The 17,136-nt window shown below is 39.3% G+C and overlaps 1 protein-coding gene across 1 annotated transcript; it reads right to left on the reverse strand.

Annotated features, from left to right (window-relative positions):
• Nucleotides 1-3,884: 3,884 nt before the first annotated feature.
• Nucleotides 3,885-14,209, reverse strand: LOC137201278 (TBC1 domain family member 10A-like). The gene is made up of 10 exons (XM_067616236.1): nucleotides 13,754-14,209; nucleotides 11,301-12,284; nucleotides 10,384-10,483; nucleotides 10,177-10,284; nucleotides 9,414-9,520; nucleotides 8,792-8,906; nucleotides 6,496-6,561; nucleotides 6,215-6,404; nucleotides 5,546-5,700; nucleotides 3,885-5,361 (listed from the first exon to the last, which is right to left on the reverse strand). The coding sequence occupies exons 2-10, from the start codon at nucleotides 12,263-12,265 to the stop codon at nucleotides 4,465-4,467; spliced, it is 2,703 nt and encodes a 900-aa protein (XP_067472337.1). The 5' UTR covers nucleotides 12,266-12,284; nucleotides 13,754-14,209; the 3' UTR covers nucleotides 3,885-4,464.
• Nucleotides 14,210-17,136: the final 2,927 nt, after the last annotated feature.

Genomic DNA, 17,136 nt, shown 5'->3' on the forward strand with positions numbered 1-17,136 from the left:
CACATATACATACACACTGTAACCATAGAAACAACCAAACCAGCTCATCTCATTGGATAAACAGTCAAACTTCTCTTTTTCAAGCAATGTCTTTCTCTCATTCTTAATGAACTTTGATCCTTCACACAATTTCATTCTCATGATTAAATTATATTTTTGCATAATTTTATACATCTTGCATTTTCACACATGTAATTCAAAGAAAAAAAGAGGTATAAAGATACATTTCTCATTCCAGTGTTCACTAGTTTACACTCACAACTCAATTAAGGTTCCTGCAGCGTTTGGAGACACTGTTTTAACAAAATTATGAACACATCTTTAGTATTTTCTTGAACAATCTGCACCAGCGATGAGTTGTTTTCACTTTTTTCACTTTTGCAAAACATCCTAGAATATACTGGAAACTGAAGTGATTTATCAACAATGATTGTAACTTCCCCTATTAAGACATATTATGTTATTACAAATGTGTTTTACTTTTATTGTCATTTATTATCCATTTATACATCAACCTCCACTTATATGAACGTGGTTGACAAATACATTAATCAACACTGGAGCTGCAACTAAAGATTAAAGATCAATTAATCTGGCAGTTATTTTCTTGATTAATGTATTGGCTGTTTGGTTCATAAAATGTCAGAAAATGGTGAAAAATATCGATCACAAAACCCAAAACGTCCTGATCAATAGTCCACAACCCAAAGATATTCAGTTTACTGTCATAGAAGACTAAACAAACCAGAAAATATTCACATTTAAGAAGCTGGAATCAGAAAATTTGGGAATTTTCCTCTTAAAAAATGACTCAAAACAATTAATCAGTTATCAAAATAGTCTGTGATTAATAGTTTGCAACTAATTGACTAATTGTTGGACCTCTAACTAGCACTTATATCCACTTACAACTACATTATGGTGTGTTATAAACCATTTATTAATAGTTTATATATTGTTTATGAAGGCTAAAGTGTTACTGGTCATTGTTATATTATATTTATGCTTGTGTTGTTGTTTCCAGGTCTGAAAACAACTGATGTGTAAACAAACATACAAAACACCAATAAAGACAAAAACAGCAAGATGATTTAATATATTATGGTTTATTACTCATCACAAATGTCATTATCATCATCAATTAAATACATCAGTTGTAGATCTGAAGGAATGAATTCAATTAGCTATGATTTTATTTCACTTTCGCCAGAGAGAGAGAGAGTGACATGTAAACTTAAAAACACAAAAGACATAAACGGCAACGGGCAGAAAACAAAAAAACAAAAACAAAAACAAAACAAAACAAAAAAAACAGCTCAAACGCTTCTATGTTTTCATTTTATTTTAACATTTGCATCAAGTGGAGTCATTCCCAATCAAAACGTAATCAAGAACGACGGTGTTTTTCAGGATCGATGCAAGAAATGCACAAAAAAAAAGGACCCGATAGAAAGAAATTTTCTCGATTCGTCCTTGAAATTGCGGAGCAGAGCGCCGATTCCACACTTCTTCTTCTTCTTTTTTTTTTTGGATTTTTTTTTTTTTTGCTCCATGGAAATCAGTGCAGCTGTCACCACACACTATCAACAGTCATTGATGGAGGAAGGTTTTGCATAGATTATCCTCACTAATACTACACTAATCTGTGCCTATAATGCACTGGCGTCAAAATAGAAGAGGGAGAGAGTGTCTGTGTGTGTGTGTGTGTGTGTGTGTGTGTGATATTCATATATTTAAATGACAGCTATGTAAAGACCTGAAATAAGTGAAAAACAGTGAATATGGAGGACATGTTGGCTACAGTTTACACGAAAGTCCCTCTAATCCTTAACTACAAAAACAGTACAGTTAAAGAGCATCAATGTGTTTTTTTTTTTGTTTGTTTTTGTTTTTCCCGCCATCGAATGGTTTTTACACTAACTACCTGGCACTATTCATCGTATACTGATGGGGTTTCAGTGCCGCTTCATGTATGCATAAATATGTTACAGTACAGAACACTGAGTGTAAATAGTTAAGGAGTTAGTTCATAAGTCATCATGAATGTTACGACACAACTCGGTGAGACAGACATATTGAAGATCTCCGATTTAAAAAAAAAAAAAAAAAAAATCACCTCTTAGTATTTCATACAGTACGATTAAGACCTTCAGCTCCCAAAATAATCTGTCTAAACTCATCACTCGTCTCAAAAAAGTTTGTTGTTCGGTCGGAGGCCCGTTTATAATCCCCCCTCCCACCCTCCTCCCTCACTCACGCCTGTGTTTATTTTTTTATTTATTTGTTTGTTGTTTTTTTCTTAATACTGCACTTCAGTAAACTGGAGACTCGTGAGCCTAAGTTGACCAAAACCAACAATGACAAAAACACTTAAAAACAATAGCTAAGACATGCATCGAGTTCGCTGTGTAAAAGCGGAGGACTTTTAACGTGCAAAAGAAAAGAGAAAAGAAATTTAAAAATTAAAAACACACTATATATATATATATATATATATATATATATGTATATATATATATATATGATCCCCCTGCTACTACACGGTGTGCAGTCAGCCATCGTTCCAGTCAACCAGGTGTCTCTTTACTCACATAGAAAAATAGTCAAGATCCAAAATAATAATAATAATAATAATTAATAATATACTATATTTGATTAAATTAACCACTTTGTACATAAATACAAGGTCAAAGATCAGAGGTTAATGCTACATTGGCACACCTGGCACCTCCAGTCAAGTGGCTTTCCTATTGTTGGTCGTCAAGGCACAGATTTCAAAGTGTGAAACCGGCCCTGAGACTCGATCTCTACATAACTAACGGAGTGGTCGACTTCAGTGGTGCTTTGTGACAAAATCACAAGTGCAAAAAAAAAAAAAAAAATCCTTCATTCTCTTTTTAGATACCTTGAATCACATTCTGATGGGTCGGTGACCTCCAGTCCTTTCACCCATTAATGAAAATTTGGCTAAAATAAGATGCATATATATATATATGATTTTTGTTCGTCAAAGCAAAAAATAATACTAAATTTGACAGATGGATGGACATTTGGTGCAGGACTTGTGCACAGTCACTGCTGGAGTTGTGTTTGTTGTTTTTTTTTTGCATGTTTCCACGTGACCACAGTTTAATGATTATGTTGTGACCTCTTTTTTTTTTTTTTTTTTTTTTTTGCAAGATTTTAAATTGAGGTCTGAAATGAAAACAATAAAAATGCTCCCAGTGTGTCGTTTTGTCAGGGACAAAAAAAACAAAACACATGTAAATGAACCATTAAAGGACAAGTTCACAATTTTCCAAGTCTGTCTTAAAAACAGGTGCCTAAGTGAACATTGAAACAGCTTTTCTTGCCTGAAAAACTGAAAAATTGTGAATCTATCCTTTAATAAACAGCCACTACATTAGTATAAGGTGTTTGTGGCTGTTTTAATTTTCTCCCTCCTTTTTGTCTCCATTTCACCCGTCACATTTATATTCCAATGACAGAGGAAACGAAAGGATCCAATGATGGTTTGAGAAATAATAAAAAAATAAAAAATAAAAAAAAAAAGCAGGAAGCTGAAAACAGGGAGGCCCAACACACATAGAACAATAAACACATTTCACTAGACTACTAAGGCACACACTCACTCACGACATTATACATGACAATAAATACATCCTCAACATCCAACAACATCACTAGCATTTCTGTCTTCAGTGCCTGCGTTTCAGACGACTTCCAAGGGTTATTATTCCTTCCCCCCTCCCTCCCATCCTCCCACCCATCCAGGCATCCAGTTAACCTGTCCACAGATGAGAACTGACGGGGCTTATGGAGTGCTAACAAGATCCTCTGTACTGTAGGTAGACTTTTTTTTTTTCTTTTTCTTTTTTAATATATATATATATATATATATATAAGTATATATATATATACACACGTTTTCTGTGGCACCACAACTATTTCTGCAACAATCCTTTAAGTCGATGTCTCTCTCACCAACCACTGCCATCAATCTGATTAAAATAATAATTAATTAAAAAAAAAAAAAAAAGAAAGAAAGAAATAAACAAAATGAATTTTAAAAAACTAAAAAGATTAAAGACTGCGATTTATTCTGAAAGTTATTCTCAGATTCACAGCTCGTGCTCCAGTTGAAAAAAAAAAAAAAAAAAAAAAAAAAATGTTGTCCCATCTTTTTTACTAAAAACTCGGTGAAAAAAAAAGAAAAGCGTTGAGCGACGGGGCAAAAAAAAAGCCCCCCGAGGTGCTATTAAAACCATGATCCAGTTTTCTCCACGATAGTCCTGGGACTACATTAAGTCTTCAAAATGATGCATTATACAGGAAGCCATCCCATTTTTTTTTTTTTTTTTTCCTCCTCTATTAATCGCTCTGTTTCTGGGGGTCTTTGTTCCCCTGACCTCTTTTTTTGTTCAGTGTCCCTTTTCATTATCCTGGAATGACGGGGTGGGAAAACTAGGCCGAATCTCTTGCTGCTGCGGCTCCGTTTTTGTCCTCGGCCTCTCCTCCTCCTCCCCCTTTGTCCTTTTTCTTCCCCCCTTTCTTCTTCTCTTTTTCTAGCCTCTCTTTCTCCTTCCTGAGCCTCTCTTTCTCAGCCTTTTCCTTTTCCTTCTTTTCCTTCAGTTTCTTCTTCTCGTCCTCCTTCTCCTTCTTCTTGTCTTCTTTGCTTTTCTTCTTTTTCTTTACCTCTTCCTCTCCTCCGGTCGTGGCGGCCTCGGGTGCCGCCGCCGCCACCGCCGCTTCTTTCTTTGGATCCGGACACGGCGGCAGAGGGGCGTTGTTTGCGGTCGGAGAGGGGATGGAAGGGGTGACTTGCTCGGAGACGACCCTCGGGGAGGGAGATAGAGTGTTGGGTGGCGATGTGCTTTGAGCTGAAGCACTCGGCGGCGCTGAGGCGTCGTGTGACGGGCCACTCATGACTAGGGGGCTCTGAGTGTGGGGTGCCGGCGCCCTCTGACCTGCCCCCGGGGGAATGGGTGGTTTATGCATAGGGGCGTGGAGCGGGCTGGATGATAGGTTAACAGGTGGCGAATCTCTTCCCGAAGGCCCTGAGAAGGAGCCCTTCTTGGCTTGGGAGTGGAAAGGAGACTTGGACTTGCGGAAGCCGGGGAGCGAGAGCAGGCTGGAGGAGGCCCTGAGGGGTCCCGGCGGAGGGATCGAGCTTCCCAGGAAGGAGAAACTACCGCCGGAGCTGATGGAGGCGGCGCGGCGTTTGTACTCGTAGATGTCCCTCGTACCGTGGAGGCGGCGGCCCGGCTGGTGCGTCAGCTCCCCTCTGGACTCCCTCCACTTCCTCACCTGGATGTTGCACTCCCTCTCTATGAGCGACTCTGTCACCGGGAGCGTAATGATCTGGACGGACAACACACCAGACGAAAAAAGGACGAGACAGACAGAGGAAGTAGAGATTACTAGGCTGCGCGCTACGGGACAAAGTGACTCATAACTCGTGTCGATGAGTAAGAACAGAAGCAGGTTTTTGCTTTTGTAACACAGCCTGTAAAGCCCAGAATGAAAGAGAGAGAGAGAGACCCACCTCCTGTACCAACGCGTCCTCTCTGATACTCTCGGGTGAGATGTTCCTCAGACGCTCCATGGTTTCATACATGCCCTGTAGTTCCCGAAGCTTATCCACAGAGCCGAGCATCTGTTTCAGCAGCACCAGGCCCACACGAAACACTATCTTCACTCCTAAAACCAGAGACTCAAGTTATGTTTCTGTCTCACTCACAAAAAAACAAACTCAAGCAAACATTAAAGTGTTGAATCTTATCCTCCTATCCTTCTGCACCCCTACACCAAACCTAAATGTACCTTGAACACATTTTAAGACTCGGGGGGATCGTGCTTTCCAGTCGGCAGCCCCCTAAACTCTGGAATAGTCTCCCAATAAGCTTAAGGTCCTTGGATACTGTGGACATCTGTTCAGAGGCATTTGGGTAATAATGTGTTATTCTACATCTTAATTTGTCTATTTTGTCTGCTCTCCTTGTATATTTCATCTGGCGTCTTTGTTTTTTTTATGTATTTTGATTGTATTTGATTTTATTCTCTTTGACTGTGAAGCACTTTGTGACTGCTGTGTGTGAAAGGTGTTTTATAAATAAACTTTGCTTGCTGGCTTCTTGTTTTATAATTAAATCAACATCAAAACAGTCAGAAGCATCGATCGCTGCCCGTTAAGACGCGAGGATATGAGATGTACCTTCACAGAAGAACATGTCCCACACACGCAGCACACAGGACCACGGTAAGGTGCGAGAGAAGATACACATGAACCACTCGGTCATGTAGAGAATCGGGTCGATCTTGAACTTCTTGAGATGACGGTAAGCCATGGGACACGTACGCCGCAACAGGGAGAAGAAGATCTCGCCATCCAGCTGGATTGCTTCCTAAAAAAAAACAAAAAACAGACGAGTCAGTAAAGGTGATGAAATCGACGGACGGACGGACGGACGAGGGGATTTTTGTGGATTCACTCACCAGTCCTGCGCTGTAGTAACCAGGAAGAAACTTCTCACATATCTGCACGAGGCACCAAAAGGCTTGCTGCGGAAGAGAGGAAAATTATAACCTTTAAAAGTTGATAAAACATTTGGAGTTTAAATGTTACCTGAAAGTAATGACTCAAAACATAATTACATCATCATTTCCCACTTTTAGTTCCCTCTTTTTTTTTTTTTTTTTTTTTTTTAAATAGAACAATATGCAGATTATTCATTAACTTAATCTCTCTTCCTCTTCTCTGTTTTTTTGTTGATTGTAACAGATAATAAACACCAAGATGACAAACTAGACTAAATAATTTCAGGATATTTATGTCACGATCACCATAACAACAACAACAAAAAAAAAGTGACAAAGTGTCTTCTCTCGTTATCGTGAAATAATACTTTAAATAAACATGTGTTGAGCTCAAGAGAAATCCATTTCACGATGTCAAGATAAATAAATCTATACACACACACACACACACACATGGGGCCCGTCCTTCTGTTAAAACAGGAAACTGATGCAAATGAAACTGTGACACTTTCAGGAGATAAAGACACACTTTGTTTTGCTGCAAGCGGGCATCGACTACAGCAATCGTTCCAGTGTTACGTAACACACGCAGCTATGAGAGCTAACACTCCCACACTGACACCTGGCCGACCGTGTACACAGATTAATATTTGGGTGTGAATGAATTGTCAGAATACAGATTAGGCCTTGTGGTCGTCCATCCTCCTCCTCCTCCTCCTCCTCCTCCTCCCCCTCCCGCGCTCTGCCCCCCCCAGCGATGAAACCTCAACTTGACCGAGTCCTGTTTGTATCACACAGCTTGTCAAACGTGTCACAGTCTGATCGGTGGTGTTTCGACAGTGTCACCAGAAGGCCACCTGTTACTATTTTTAATGTAGTAAGTAGCCCCGATAAAATACGATTCGCATGACGCTTTGGGTTTGGTTTTGCTTTCTCGCTCGCCTACTCTCTTTGTCTCTCTCTCTCTCTCTTTCTATTGTGAGCTGATTAATGTGTTTTGATAAGAGGAGATGAATAGAAAGAAATACCACACATGTATCATCAGGATGGAAATTAGTTGTAGTAGGCGTCTAGTCAAAGATAGTTTTCTGATATACGTTTAGGTTTTCTGGTAGTCAGATACCACAACAAGAAGTTGTAAGGTATAAAAATAGATTCTAGTTCATGACTGGAAACAGATTTACGCACTTGTCGACGTTGAGCCTATTGGTTTATTTATTTTATTTTCTATGAGGGTTTGTAAAGCAGTCACACTGTTCAGGCATCGTTACAAAACTAATAAAGATTCACAAATTTTCCCAAGTCTGTCCAAATAAACACTGACACGTGTTTTTCTTGCTGTTATCATGTTGTAATCCTGCTCATACTGGACATTAAGAGATCCCTTTATAATGTTTACCCCTCCTTCAATGCAAAAATATACAGTGCCAGTCACAGCAAGAGATGCACTGATATCAGTCTGATACTGACTCAAATGGCTGAATCTGGTATCAGATACCATTATTTTAACAAATAACAATTCGGTATGTTTATATCTATGAATATATGTGTTATATTTTGTTTTATAAGGTTAGGAAAGCAATGTTTAAGTCAAGTCTGATGTTGCCATACACATAAAAGAATGATCCCAGTCTCTTCTACACAGTGAGGCATACAGCTTATTAATTAAACACTGGTATCGGATCAGTGCCCAAAGCCCAGGTATCACTATTGGGACCGAAAAAGTCGGTTCGGTGCCTCCCTAGACGCAGCTTCTCATTCACTTGAATAAGAAAGTGAGTCCAAACTTTTGACTGGTTCTGTACGTAAAAGGTTTATCTGAAGCTAATATGAAGCTTCAGCCGTCCACATTAGTCAAATCAGGTCAATATCTTTCGATTTGCAGTCTTTTTAGAGCCAAAATCCCTCTTTTTGTAACGATCCTTCAGGAAAACAGTTTCCACTGATACACAAAGACTAAAAAGACTGTAACTGTGGAAGATTTCTACTTTATGTGACTAACTCTGAAGGCTGATGCCTCATATCATCTTCAGTTAAACCTTTATTTCATTTTTGTTTAAAAGGAGGACTGTGGATTTTGTCCCCCATCATTTATAGTATAAGAACATTATGAAAAGACATTTTGACAGCCAGTATGAACAGGAGTAACGATTACAGCCAGCAAAACTTCTTTCAATGATCATTTGGGTTCCTGACTGTTGTTTTAAGACACATTTGAAAAACTGTGAACCCGACCTTTAACCCTTTTCATTACCTCAGCAGGCATATGCATGAGCAGCACCGCAGCCACCGGAGCCTGAGCCTGGCAGTAGCCCTCGTCAGGCCGGTAGACGGTGTAGGCCTTCAGGATCCGGAACAGATCCTGTTGCCTGCAGAGACCAGAAAAAAAAAACAAACCCAAAATGATCCAGTGGCCAAAATCCACCAAAAAACACTTGACCAGTTCATTCACTTCCCTTTGACTCATGAAGGGAACAATGCAAACAAAGGGGAACCTTAAAAAGAAACTGTTGATGGTCTAATCCAGCCTTTGAAGTGAATGAACAACATTTTAATTTATCTTCTTAAAATATATCTTATTATATTTCTATGTGCTTTGTGTTTTCATATTTTTCATTTTTCCCCTTATCAATATGCTTTATTAGTATGGTTTATCCATACTTGATACATGCAGTAAATTCTATTTTACACTGTTTTCTTAGTTGTATCATGTTTAGTATATTAACTGACAGATATATGCAAAAAAAATAAGTAATTAAACATATGAAATGAACCTGATGAATATTAAAACTGTGTGTGTGAACTCAGGTGTTACTCTTATTAATCACGTATGTTCACCTATGAGGTCAAACAAAGTGAGGATGTGTTTATTTTACCCGTGGCCGCCGCGAGCAGCAAACATCTCATGGAAGGGGAACTGTCTGTGTAGATCCTTCTCTATGATGTCCAACCATTTAGCTTCCCCTGGTTCTCTCTCCAGCTCCTGTTGTAAAAAAAAAAATAAAGAAATAAAGAGATAAGTTTTAGATTAATTCTCAGTAACTTTTGGTGTAAAGTTCTAAATGAGACAACAAAGTGGATTAAACTGCAAAGCTCTGTTTGACACTTTAACAACAAATCAGAAGTAAAATGGTAGAAGAGAAATCTAGACTTGGACAACAGGAACAATACTAAGTGGACTGTTGGAACCTGGACCCAGCTGAGCCTGGGCCCCCCTCCAGCATGGATATGGAGTCAGGGCCCTGACAGGCAGGATTACAGGTCCTGATAAGAAGCTTACGGCTTCCTACGTCAGCGCCTGCGCCCCTTTAGCAATTACCCTACTCAAATCACAACTTCTTTACAACAGTCCCCACTTTGAGGCAGTAACTTTACTGTCCTTGAACGCTCTCAGACCGGCTACAGAGAGCTTCACAAAGACAGAGAAAGCGCATTTGAAGAACTGAGAGAGCAGATTTGAAAAATGAAAGGTCAAAAATATCTGTTTCCATATAAGTAGATTTGTTCATGACTGCCACCGCCCGCCCGCCCAAAAAAAAAAAAAAGCTTTTTCAGAACTAGGAGAACCAAAAAAAGATGTTTCTGCCAGTTGTGGTTTTGGTGACATTTGGTTTGTGAACATTATATTAATAGTTTTACCTCAAACTTCCCACAGTTGTTATCTAGGAGCTCTTGACTGTTGGACAGCAGCTGCCAGGCTTTGGACCTGAGAGACGACGGGATCCCCTTTCTGCAGCGCAATTTCACCTGCAGCAAACAACACAGCTCCATGTTAAGAATAACTGATCAAACATAAATCCCACAACGTAAACATCTAAAAAAAGAAAAAAAAAGGCGGCTGTGTACCTTCTGGAAGCGATGTTTGACCCACTTATCCCAGTTGTTAAACATATCAAGCCATTTCATCTCCCTCTGTCTGGCCACTTCAACTCGAACTTCCTTCTCACTGTAATGGTGAGTAATAAAAAAAAATGATTACATCATCGACAGAACTGGGAAGTACTTATTTTCATTTCACACTCCTTGTTCTCTGATATGTTTAGACATCTTTGACTCTAATCTAATGACGCTAATTACTTCTCCTTCTCTCCCACATTACTCTAAACTCCTCATTACGTCCTTACTACAAACCAGAAAGCACTGCCGCTACTCATGGCAGAAAAATCAATAAACATTTTAATTATTCAAAAGTGGAAGTGCGATTATCCAGTCAGAAAAACTAGAAGCAAATCTAATTTTTTTTTTTTTTTTTTTTAAAGAGAGGAAGAAAGCAGATGGGTGTGATGGGCGATACCAGAGAAACACACGGTCAGTACATATTGAGTCACGAAAAACGCTCTCAGCATTATCTGAGTCAGACAAAGGGGAGATAAAGGACAGACAGATATGTTTAGAGCAGAACGAGAGGGACGGCAGGAAAGCGAGGGTGAGACTGAGAGGAGAGGAAAATCTCCTAAAAGGCGCATAGATGACAGAGTGAACAGGATGTTCAGGGGGAAAAAAAAAAAAGCGAAGTGGACGATTAAAAAGGAAGATAGTCAAACATGATTTACATCTATCTGTGTAAACCAATTCTCTGGCTCTAATCTGATGTCGTCTAATGCAAATAGTGTCTGCATGGAAACAGAGCGTGAAAAAAAGGGAAGTGTGTTTTTTCCCCCCCCTTCCTTCAAAACAACCACATCGAATTTGTGTCTCTAATTTCAGAATGATGACAATCAGGTGTGTGAATGATTGATTAATGTCTTACTCTTGATACATACCTGCCTTCGCTGTACTGATTCCCACCCAGGAAGCCATATTTATCAGTGCGTCTGACAGACATGCCATTGATCTCCGAGTCTGAGCCCACAGAGCTTCCGTCCTCTCCAAGCCCAGACAGAGACTCCAACGTCCCCGACATCAGGCTGGCTGACTCCAGGTAGCTGAGGGTGTCCGGGGCTGGCCGGCGGTTGGGGTTGGGCAGCGGGAGCACGAAGGCTGGCTCGTGAATCAACGGGACAGTAGGGCTGTGGTGTTCGACCCTGGTGGGAGTGCTGGGAGGTTCGGGCTTTGGGGACAGAGGAGGATCTTGACTTTGAGGGTTTTGTGCTTGTTGGGATGGCTGAGGTTTCTCCTCTTCAGCTGCTGCCGTAGCTGCAGTGTGGGTGGATGCTGGAGGAACAGGTGTCACGTCAGGACAAGCAGAAGTTTGCGGTTGGCTCTCTGTGAGTTGACCCTCATCGATGACGGGATTTGGGTTGTGGGTGACGTGTACGTTGGGGTAGAGATTAGGACCAGGATTAAGATCAGGAGAAGGGGACGCTTGTGGCACTTCGCTCTGAGCTGACGGCTCATTTGACAGTGCTGGGGTCTCTGTATCAGCAGCTGGATCATTGGTCTTTGTCTCCTGTTTAATAACTTGAGCTCCAGTCTCTGCATCTTTCCCGGCTGATTCCTCTTTCTGTGGAGTAGCCTCGTGTACCAATGATGGGAGGGGGTTCTGAGCAGCAGGTTTTGGACTCAAGGGCGGAGGAGGAGTCGAGGTTGAACCCCCTGAAGCGTTGTTTCCAGTCAAAGCCTTGTCATTGTAAAGGGAAGACTTGGGTAGGGGCATCTCCCTGGTGGTGGACTCTTGTGTGGGACTGTTGGGAGCAGGAAGAGCTGGTGAGGACGGAGGGATGGATGGAGCTGCATGGGGATCACCCAATGCAGGTGGCGATGGGGATAGGGTGTAAAGTTCGGCCATGGTTCCACTGTGATCTCTCCTTTAAAAAATAGAGAGAAAATGATGCATAACGGTTTTAGTTTAGCCCAAAAGCAGCTATAAATTGAGTCATAACTTTTGTAATAAACACCTTTAAAAAGGTCAATGCCTAACACAAAAGGTGAGAAAAGAGTCTTTGAGAAACGATGAGGGTTTAGCCATTATCTATGAAGTTCCTCTTCTTAAAAATAGATCAAAAGAGAAGCAGTTAAAGTAGTGAACTATATTTCAAAATCGTGGAAATTCGTGGGAGACAGTGTGCGTGCATTCATACACATCCCATAGGTAGTTTTCTTAACTCTAAATAACAATAATGACTGAATGTCTGAGGCTATATTTCCTCTTTTGCTTAACGCTACACTGGTAATACTTCCACTATAGTAAAATTGTTTAATTCAGCAACTTTTTGAGGAAACACACAGGAAAGAATACCACTATGCTGTCAGTAGACGTTACACCAAGAAACCAAAAAGGTTACAACAACTTCAGTATTCCGCTTTATCACAATTTTAAAAAAGGACAGGTTCACATTATTTCAAGTCTTTCTTATAACTACAGTCAAGTGCTGTAATCATTCCTCCTGTTCATACTTGCTATTCAAAGATCCCATTCAAATGTGCTTTCAATGTAAGTGATGGGGGACAAAATCCACAGTGTGTCCACACAGTCATTAAAAGTGTATCTGAAGCTTATATGAGGCTTCAGCAGTCTGAGTTAGTCATATCAAGTGGATATCTGACACATTTACAGTCTTTTTAGCATCAAATTCCCTCTTTGTGTTTCAGTGTTTCCCTGTTGAGCTGAGGTTGAAGTATAGTAATAAAAAGAGGGACTTTGGAACTAAAAAGATTGTAACGTTGAAAGATATCTACTTGATTTGACTCATTTGGACTTCATATTAGCTTCAGATAAACTTTTAAATACATTTTTGCACAGAGGGAGGACTGTGGATTTTGTCCCCCATCACTTCCATTGTAAGTGCATTATGAAGGAATCTTCTAATGGTCAGTAACAGAAAGAATGATTACAGCAAGAAAAACATTCTTCAATGTTCATTTGGGTTCCTGACTGTTGTTTTAAGACACACTTGAATAATTTTGAACCCATCCATGACAGTAAACCATTACAGATGACAGACCGGTGTACCAGTACACTGGCATGCACCGTTGTCAACAAATCACCCCCCGACAACCATGATGATCAAGTATTTTGCTGATGAAGCAGGTTAATGTCTGTGGTGCCAGCAGACAGCTAACAGCTAATAACACCAGGCACTTTGTTATCGTATCCTCTCTACAGGCCTCTCCCGAAGCGACTCAACTTCCCGATTCAGCACACAGGATGGTTTACCAACACAGCTAACAGTCAACACACTCCCTGCCCCGCCAGGCCCTGAACGAGCAGCGTCCACGGCCTTGTCCACCTCGCTGCTCCGGTCAAATACGACCTCAACTCCGCTGCTCAACTCACCCACGGCCGGCGTGTCACTGCGGTCCGTCCGCCTGGGAAGCCAGGGGGTTCCTCCCCGCGCGTCCCCCCGCCACAGCTCCGGTTCCGCAACCTCCTCCGTGAAATGAAAACACGAAAAAAAAAAGAAAAAGAAATGGCGAGACTGAGGGCAGGGACCGCGGAGCAGGGTGAGGACCTGGAAGAGAAAACGTCCTGCAGTCGGCGAGCTAGCTAGCTAAGTTACCTGCTAGCTAAGTTAGCTTCATTTAGCATCAGCGCCGATAGTGTTTCTGTTTCTGCTGCGTCTCCGTTATTTCGGACTTGCTTCGATCATTCTCGCCTAAATTAAGCTACCGTCCTGGTAAAAGCTTTCATTTTGAAACAAAAAGGACTTTCTTTGTTTAATTTGTCCAAGCAGAGCGGCAGGGGCACATCCAGCACCAGCCGCCTGCATTTCCTACTGACAGCTACGTGCGTGTGCTCGTCAATATCATCGTGCATACGCACGCACCCGCACAGGAGCCTCCCTTGCCGTCGCTTGTACAGTTATAAATAAATAAACAATAAATAAATACTTTTTTAAAAAACAAATAAATAAAATAAAATAATTAAAAAAAATTATATATATAAACACATTAAAATAATAACTAAAACCATCATAATATTATTATTTAAATAATGTATTTAATTATTTAATTTGTGATTTTAAAATTATTTAAATTAATTTAAATATATTAATATATTTAATATTGTAGTTTATATTTTAATTCAATATTAATATTTAATATTTTTGATTATTTTTTTAAATTTTTTTATTAATGAAAAAAAAACTTGTAGACTCAGTTAAATATATAATGCTTCTGCATACCCTTATTTTTCCCTCATGGTTTGTTTCATTTTATCACATTCATATCATAAACATTCATTTAGAGTCTCTAGTGATTAAATATATTTATTTGCAAATCACTTTTAACATACTTTTTTGAAGAAGTTACAAATAAGTTAGAAAAACTTAATTAAAAATGAAATAAAAGGATTTCACAAGTTAACACAGTGATTGAGGGGTTAAATAATACAATCTAATAATCAGTGGTGGAAGAAGTACTCAGATCCTTTACTTAAGTAAAAGTACCAGTACAGCAGTGTAAAAATACTCCATTGTGAGTAAAAGTCCTGCATGACAAATCCTACTAAAGTACATAAGTATTATGAGCTTGATGTAGTTAAAGTATTGCAGTAAAAGTAGTGGTTTGGTCCCTCTGACTGATATATTATTATATATGACATCATTAGATTATTAATAGTGAAGCATCAGTGTTAGAGCAGCATGTTACTGTTGTAGCTGCTGGAAGTGGAGCTAGTTTACACTACTTTATATACAGTTACCTAGTTTAGTCCAGTGGTTCCCAACCTAGGGGTGGGGCCCCTCCAAAGGGTCACCAGATAAGTCTGAGGGGTCGTGAGATGATTAATGTGAGAGGAAAGAAGAAAAAACAAAGTTCTGATTCACAAATCTGTTTTCAGTTTTTGGACTTTTTCTCTGATCTTTGATTTTTGGTGAAATATTGGATCATTTGAACATTTATTGAGATGAAAGCATGTGAGAAGTTTAGAGGGAAAAATCACTATTTGGTGGAGCTGTTAACAACTCATAGACATGTGAAATGTGACCCTGACTACACACTGCTTTTTGTAAGATGTCAAAAGCCAAAAAGGTTGGAAACCACTGGTTTCATCTTTAACAATGTGTTGGTATATTTTAAAAGCTTGTTAATGGAAGTATAAAGTAGCATCACATGGAAATACTCAAGTAAAGTACAAGTATCTCAATATTGTACCAAAGTACAGTACATGAGTAAATGTACTTAGTTACTTTCCACCACTGCTAATAATAGGAATGCTGGTTTACAGGCCAGTACATAATATTTCATCTAGTGGTATGTTTTAGTTGAACCAGAAGATGGCGCAATCCCCTTTAATTACAAGCATCTGAGCGCGAGAGATGATCCAAACGAAGTTTTGGTATTTAGATACTTTACTTAAGTTTAAGTAGCAATACTGTAATATAAATATACTCTATTATAAGTAAAAGTACTGCATTCAGAATTGTTCTTTTAAAGTATAGAAGTATTGGGAAAAAACTGCACTTAAAATATGAACAGTAAAAGTACTCAAAAGTGTTTTTTATGATTGTATTATTAATGATGTAAACAGCATTTTAATGTTGTAGCTGCTTGAGTTGAAGTATTTTATAAAGTGATGTTTAATAATACATATAAAGAATCTATTGCATTTTATACTAGTAATATACAGTATATCATATGTTATATACTGATCATACAGTCTGTTGGTAATTTATGTAAAATGTTAATCTGCAAAGTAACTAATGGCAGTAAAATAAAACGTAGTTGAGTAAAAAGTACATATTTTCCCGCTGAAATATAGTGTAGTAGAAGTATAAAGTAGTATTAAATATAAGTAATCGAGTAAAGTACAAGTAGGTACAATACTTGAGTAAATGTAGTTTTCACCCCTGTCCAAAACATGTGTATTTTAAGTTTTAATTTGAAGTTATTTGGCATTTTTTGCCTTTATTGGACAGTATAGAGGTAGGAAACAAGACAGAGAGAGACACACATGTATTTAAAGTACTCACACCAACACGTTTGTCTTTCTATACTTGTGAGGGCCCTCTAACCCTCATCCTAACCTAAACCTAAATCTAAATCTAACCACAACCCTAAAACCAAGTCTTAACCCTTAAAACACCTTTAGAAGTAGAGATGACCAGCCATGACGCCCTCACAATGCAGAAATGTCCTCACCACAATGATTTAAAACTGAAATTGATTCCCACAAAGATATCAAGACAGGTTTCATATCATATTGGCAATCAGACCATTGGTATCAAGCATAGGCAGTAGCCACTGATGTTATGTCTGCAAAAACTCTCCGATGCACCCGTATTTTGCTTTTAGGTCTAGATTAGCAGACAAAACCAGAATCAATATTACAAAAGCCCCACATCCCCATATGTTTTTGTTTGGTTTGGGCATTGTGAGTCATTTATAAACATTCACTTTCATAACAGAAGGCATTTAAATGTTGTGCAGATCACCATGGAAAAAAAAACACCAAAAATGGGGAACACCAGGGCAACAACAATGACTTATTCTGAGAGGGAACTCCCATTTGCTTAGGATGACTCATACAAATATGCCATCCAGCTGGTTGTTATAGAGTCTGACGACAAGTTTCCACAATAGTACTGAGGGACTAGGTGCTATGCATTGCGGTAGTTCTGCATCCCCATGGTAATCCAAAAGAGGAATACTCCCAGTAACACTGTTGTAATGGTAAGGGAATGTGCACATTTAAACAAACCCAGAGATTGATCGATGTTG

This window comes from Thunnus thynnus, chromosome 17, assembly GCF_963924715.1.
Source record: "Thunnus thynnus chromosome 17, fThuThy2.1, whole genome shotgun sequence".
NCBI classification, from domain to species: Eukaryota; Metazoa; Chordata; class Actinopteri; order Scombriformes; family Scombridae; genus Thunnus; species Thunnus thynnus.

Bases quoted from the DNA above. Each gene is read 5' to 3' on its own strand.
- LOC137201278 (XM_067616236.1), bottom strand. From the start codon at position 12,265: ATGGCCGAACTTTACACCCTATCCCCATCGCCACCTGCATTGGGTGAT. The intron at 8,907-9,413 runs GTAAAATAAACA...TGGTCTCTGCAG, and splicing joins GCTGCTCGCGGCGGCCACGG to GCAACAGGATCTGTTCCGGA. The intron at 5,362-5,545 runs GTGGGTCTCTCT...TTGTCCGTCCAG, and splicing joins AGGACGCGTTGGTACAGGAG to ATCATTACGCTCCCGGTGAC.